Source organism: Ixodes scapularis, unplaced genomic scaffold, assembly GCF_016920785.2.
Source record: "Ixodes scapularis isolate PalLabHiFi unplaced genomic scaffold, ASM1692078v2 PGA_scaffold0__279_contigs__length_252992795, whole genome shotgun sequence".
Classification (NCBI taxonomy): domain Eukaryota; kingdom Metazoa; phylum Arthropoda; class Arachnida; order Ixodida; family Ixodidae; genus Ixodes; species Ixodes scapularis.
The window spans coordinates 225047530-225053964 of record NW_024609835.1 but is presented as its reverse complement, the minus strand read 5'-3'; the positions used below and the strand labels follow the sequence as shown (position 1 = coordinate 225053964).

Here is a 6435-nt window from a genome sequence, read left to right as displayed (position 1 = left end):
AGAAGACAAGAACCTAAAGATCCCATGCCCCTCAAGTGAGGACCAACACCTTCGGCAGCCTTGTCCGCAACCCCCAACAACAGTCGAAGTGTTCATATCACCGAGGCTTCCAACATGGAATGTGCACTGCATGCCCGAGCCTGTCACTATGAACAACTTCCCGGCGTCTCGACACTCGAGTTGTCCAGCTACTACTTCGACGCCAGCCTCCCAGGCATCCACGACATCATCCACGACGTTGTCTGGGAGGAGATCAGGAAGCTACTTCCTGCCATCAGTTGCCTGGCTTTTATTTTGATTGCCGAGATTGTTTCGGAACAAGTTAGACAGGTATTTCAACCGAGACTTCTGCGAGCGAAGCGGCATCTGACAAACCAAGGGCAACTTACGCCACAATGGCACGACGACCGCCACCGGCTGCCTCTTAGTATTCAATGCCAATTCAATGAGACACTCTAACGCCGAAGCATTCCCGACATCGTGTGTAGGTTTGTGCTCAACAAAGTACACAAAGGAAAACGTAGGTGATGCGAATGTGCGACCGAAAACCACTTTGCTACCACTGCATGAAGCCGACCATGTCTACCAAAGCAGCCCGTACCAATGAATAGACCATTTGCAGTCTCTCCCAAGCGCCCCGGCGCGCGCGCGAGGAATCTTGGGATCGGTGTTCTGTCGGCCCCCGTCGTCTGGCTGCTCTCCGTTGGAATCGCATCACCTCGCCCTAGACATACTTTTCATCTTCGTTGTTTATACTTAATAATCCTCTTTTTTATCTACTCCAGTGTATTTTTCTTGTTCATAAGTGTATCTATTTCGTTCAGCGCTTTGTATTTCTTCTGTATATTACGTGTTTTTGTGCATATTCCATCGTTTTCGACGCGGCCGTCGACGGACACCACGCCGCTTCGTTCGCCGCTCCCGGGGTGAGTACTGACTGTTGCCGTTACGCTCTATCCCGCTCCTAGGCCGTTCATTTAACTCGTGTGCGGTCGCGAGAGAGCAGTTTCGAACATCACTACAAATGTCACCGCTGTAAGCAGAGAAATAAAGTAGTCATCACGAAGCGAAGGCCGACATGCCTTCGCTTCGTGATGCGCTCGCCCTGTGAAATGTGAGCGTGGGATATCGAGTACTGCTTGCGTGCTCAACATTCGGGACGGTGCTTTGTCGTTGCGATCTTTTTGCCCTTCGGACGCTTGCGAAGCTGTACCAGCGGTCGGCGTGCCTCGGCAGCGCTCGTCAACAACCGTCCGCGCAGCATCACATCCTTCGCGTTCGGTTCTTCGTCGCGGCGGGAGAAGGGGTTCTGACTGCGTTTTATGCATAGTATGGGGGAGATTCCATTGTTTATCGAAATTACAGTTCAGCTAGCGCGCTCACTGTGGTGAGGCAAGATTGCCCCTGCGAACCGCGCTAACACAGCGTCCCGCGAGTGCATATCTTTATTGATCATCCCGTTTTCACGCAAGCGCGTGCATATGAAATGCTAGACACTTTTTAGTGGCTCTGCGAACTGCTTCTTTTGGACGAACACTGACGCATTGAAAGCTGGAGTGTCTTTGCCACTCCTGTACAACACTTCACGGTCGTGCCAGCAGCTTTATGCTGCTGGCACGAAACGGATTATGGTCAAAACGCGTTCTTCGTATTCAGAGCTGCACTATATCATGGACACTGACAGGGCAGCAGCAACAAGCAGCTCAGTGACACTGGAGATGCTTGTCCCCAATGCCAGTGCGTGGCTTGCTTTCAGAATGCTCCTTCGACTGTGTAATGTTCGAAAGTGCACAAGAAGTTGTAGATTACAAAAGCTGGCATGTTTGCCTAATAGCAAACGCTCTTTTTTTAGCACAAAGTTTACAGCAGGCTTTTTTTGAGGGGTTGTTACCCTAGATGAACTCTTACTTCGCAAGTTTAGGTTAATTCTGTCAAAACAACACCAAACCCATTAAAAAACTGTGTTGGTCAAATTTCCGTCCTCCTTTTAAAACGCTGACTGAGCTGCCTTTTTTTCAGGGAAGGCTATGGCGACACGGGATGTACCAGAGCCGCAAGAGCTACCACTTCCAGCAGGACCTTGGACCAAGCAGCTGAAGGACTTTCCTTCCGCATTCTCGGAAAGCCACATCCAAGGGCATGGCCAAGCAGCTGGAGCACAGAAGCACACAAGTTCTGGCTACAAAATGTTCAAGGCCCACAAAGTGCAGAACATCTTCCTCCACACCACAAGTGCATCAGAGACAATTGTCAAGGCTAACGTGGAGGCTTCCATGACCCTTACGAAGCGATACGCAGTGCATGCTGTGCTCTGCCAAGATGGGCAGGTCAGCAAGGCTTCCTGTTCCTGCAAGGCTGGACAAGGCGGTGTGTGCAAGCATGTGGCAGCACTGCTTTGGCACATGCTAGACCTGATAAGGGAGGGAAGGTCCTACATCCCGGATGCTCTGGCCTGCACTGAGGGAGCAAGGCAGTGGGGCCCATCTTCAAAGAGAGGTGCAAGTACGGTGTCGTTCAACGAACTAGAATTCGTCAAGCACGACTCTAGCAACAAGGCGAAGAGTGCGAGAAAAACCACGGAAGTGCATGTGGACGTGGCGCAGGCAACCGTCAAGAGGCTGCATACAGATTTCATTGAGAAGGGAATATTCCCAATGTTTGCGGACGTGATGGAAGAAGCTGCCTTCACACCCTTGCCAAGGAAGGTTCAGGAGCACTCGAACACGGATGATGGGGCCTCTGCAGCACGGATCAGCTTGCCCATAAAAGAGTGCTGGAATCACCAGATGCCACCAAGCGATCCATGCACCCTGACTCTTACACAAGCTCAGCACCTGGAGGAACAGACACGTGGCCAAAGCAGAAGTATGCTGTGGCACACGGAACGTGAGAAAAGGATCACGGCATCACAGTTCGGAGACATCGTCAAACGACAAGCACCCGTGAACGAAAAGTTTCTCAGGACGATTTTCTCGGGCGGACATGGCACGACACGTCACATGAGGGCGGGACTTCAGAATGAGGCGGCTGCTCTGAAGCGCTACAAGGCCAAGCAAAAGGTCCAAGTCTTCAGTGTTGGCCTTTGCATCAACCCTGGCCTTCCCATGCTGGGGGCATCACCAGACGGGCTGGTCTGGGACGAAGATATACAGGAGTACGGACTAGTCGAAGTGAAGACCGTGTCACGGGCGATAGATGCGAACCTGACGACCTTCGAGGAGGTGATGAGCAGAGGGTTTGTGGAGTTTATCCATGCGGACAAGAGTGTCGACAAAAAGCACAAGCACTACTACCAGGTGACAGGACAACTTGCGCTCACAGGACTGGAGTGGTGTGACCTTGTTGTTGACTGGGCGAAAGACTGCTGGGTCACACGGGTGCCCTTTGATGAGGCACTCTGGGTGAACGTTATGGTGCCACGCCTGACAGACTTTTTTTTTAAATATCGGAAAGACTGAGTGTTGATCATAAAATTGTAGTGTCTGTTGTGGGCGGTTCTAGTGCCAAGTTTGGACACTTTTGGTAATCGGGTTGCAAACACTGCCCGCGTGGGTGGGCGGCTCCGTACGTCAGCCTGCTGGTTTCGACTTCGACAACACCGGTTCTTGGCCTACCCGGTTTACGCAACTCGAGGAGTACGCTTATGCCTCCGTACTTCGCCAAGCACCACCGGACATTCAGGTGCGGACACTTCTCTACTGCATGGGCCCCGAGGCTCGGGTCCTTCTCGACATGTTCGGCTTGAACGCCGCCTCCCTGAACAACTACAACACGGTGGTCAAGCGCTTCTCGGAACACTTCCTGTACCCCGTCAACGAGGTGTAAGAGTCCTCGAGGTTCCACGAGCGGGTTCAGCAGCCGGGAGAGAGCGTCGACAGTTACTACGCCGAGCTCTGCAAGCTTGTCAAGTGGTGCAACTACCCGTCCCCCAAAGTCGAAGAACGCCTGGTTCGCGACCGGTTCGTTGTTGGTCTTTGCGACGAACGCCTGTCCGGCCAGCTCTGCTGGAAAGCCAAGCTCAGCCTCAAGGACGCGTGGACGCAGGTGAGGCAGATCGAAGACGCCGAAAAAGAAAAAAACTGCTCGCGGGAGTCGAGAGTGTCCAGGTCACCGTCAACGTTGACGCCACCAAGTCTTGTCATGGTCCGACGCACCAACGCAAGACAACAAAACGGTCAGACGACGCATCAGCAGTGTCTTCACTTGGCGATAACGACCCAGGTTCCTGCAGCTACTGCAGTCGGGCCCCCCACACACGCTCAGACTGTCCTGCTCGGCAGTCTCTGTGCAATTATTGCAAGAAGAAGGGCCACTTCGCGGACGTCTGTTGCGCTCGGAAACGAAAGCAGAGCAAGGTGGCGTTCCTTACCGCTCCACGCAATCCTCGAGACTGAGAAGGCCAAGGCCAAGTACGTTGAGGTCAATGTCGACAACTACACGGCGATATTCAAGGTAGATTCCGGCGCGGAGGCGTCTGCTGTTTCGGAAGCCTTCCCGAACTTACCTCATCATCTGGACAAGGTCGACGACCTGCTGACAGCACCAGGAGACCAGTCGCTAAAAGTCATTGGGTACTTCATGGCTACCCTCCTGTGGCGAGGCAAGACCGGTCATCAGCGTCTGTACGTGATCAAGTCCCTCTCTATGCCCCTGCTCGGGTTCCCAGCCATCCAGGCTCTGGGTGTGGTAAAGTTCTTGGACGACATGAAAGTGCCGGCACCGCAGGGACTTTTCAGAGGTCTCGGCACGCTCAAGGAGGAGTACAAGATTCGGCTACGCCCGGATGCGGTTCCGTTTTCACTTAGTGTTCCATGCCGCATACCGATACCCCTGCGCGAGGTGGTGCAAACAGAACTGGCCAAACTGGAGCAAGACGGAGCCATTCGGCGTGTCACCAACCCCACACCTCGGGACGCTGGACTGTTCATGGTTCCAAAGTCGTCGGGAGGTTACCGTGTCTGTATCGACTTTACAAAATTAAATCAAGTTGTCCCGAGAGAACGTCATGTGCTCCCCACCGTCGATCAAGTCCTGGGACTTCTGGGCGATGCGGCAGTCTTCTCGAAGCTCAAAGTTACCTCAAGCTTCCATCAGGTCAAGCTTTCCAAGGACTCTCAAGAGCTTACGATGTTCATTACGCCGTATGGGCGTTATTGCTTTTGCCGACTCCCATTTGGCATCACGTCGGCCCCTGAGTTTTTCCAGCGACAGGTGGCGTGGATCTTGGAAGTCCTAGACGGATTGGTCAACATGGTCGACGACATCCTAGTCTTCGGCAGAACGAAAAAGGAACATGACCAACGCCTGCGGCAGGTGCTGTTGTGTCTCTCCGAGGCCGGCGTCACCCCTAGCTTCCGTCGACGGTTCGGCCTCAGGTGGACCTGTCTACTCGCGTCATCGTGATGTGCCTCGTCCAGCATCACCACCACGTGTTCGTGGTGATGGTACGGGCCGACACTACTCAACCCATTCTGGAAGACAAGTGGTCGCTCCCAAGAGACTCAATCTGTAAAACTTTGTTTTTTTTCACAGCCAAGGTGTCCGATACTCTCCTTGAACATTCTAAAGGGGGGATTTTGCGGGCGGTGCTAGTGCCAAGTTTGGACACTTTCGGTAATCGGGTTGCAAACACTGTGCCCACGTCTTGTGTAAAAAGCCATTGCCTCGTGTGATAAAGGTGCCTTTTGGTTCCTAGCTCTGGACGCTCAGTTGGTTGCTTGCCGTCGCTGGTGGGCTGTGCAGTTTCACCGCCGGCCACAGCCCGGCACGGCAGTGTCACAAAGGAATCAACCTCATTTTTAATGCCAAAGACTTGGAGAACATATAATAAACCAACTTTTGTGAACTGAAAGTGGCTGTCATGACAAGTAGTTGGAATGCCTCAGACTGCTCATGTCGGCACAAGAATTTGTTGCAAACTGTAGCGCGTACCTCTGTCCGATATAGTAGTCGCAATATTTGTGTACTGAAAATAGAGTTTGTGCACTGTGCATGCTAAATTTCATACACTTTTCCATTGTTTACAAACCCACGCCCCAGCGTGTAATCTTCACAGCCTAGCATGCGCGTGGTCGTCAGTTGTGAAACCGTCCAAAGCACGCGCCATACACACAAACACTAAAGATGGTATGGGAGCGTGTGACACCTAAAGAGGGCATGATCCTCTTCTGCATTATGCGCGAAAGTTCCAACAACGACCATGTGCTGTGGCTACCAACGCCGCTTCCGGCGGCCCACCTGGGAGCAAAATTGGTTTACGGTAGTGTCGTTACTGATTTCAGCGCTATTGATGGTGAAATTTTGGTTGCACGTCAAGGTCCCCACATGTTCTTCCTCTGGGGTGACAGACATCTTCCTTTGGTTTAATCTGTAAACCCTCTAATCTTCATTTGCTGGGGCATATTGACGGAGAATTTTAGTAATTCGCACAATTTA

At 52.5% G+C, this 6435-nt stretch overlaps 1 protein-coding gene across 1 annotated transcript; it reads left to right on the top strand.

Moving 5' to 3' along the window:
- The first annotated feature begins 674 nt into the window (after window positions 1-674).
- On the top strand, window positions 675-5851 carry LOC121833420. Its single transcript, XM_042286700.1, has 2 exons — window positions 675-926; window positions 2020-5851. The coding sequence occupies exon 2, from the start codon at window positions 2028-2030 to the stop codon at window positions 3456-3458; it is 1431 nt and encodes a 476-aa protein (XP_042142634.1). The 5' UTR covers window positions 675-926; window positions 2020-2027; the 3' UTR covers window positions 3459-5851.
- The last annotated feature ends 584 nt before the right edge of the window (window positions 5852-6435 follow it).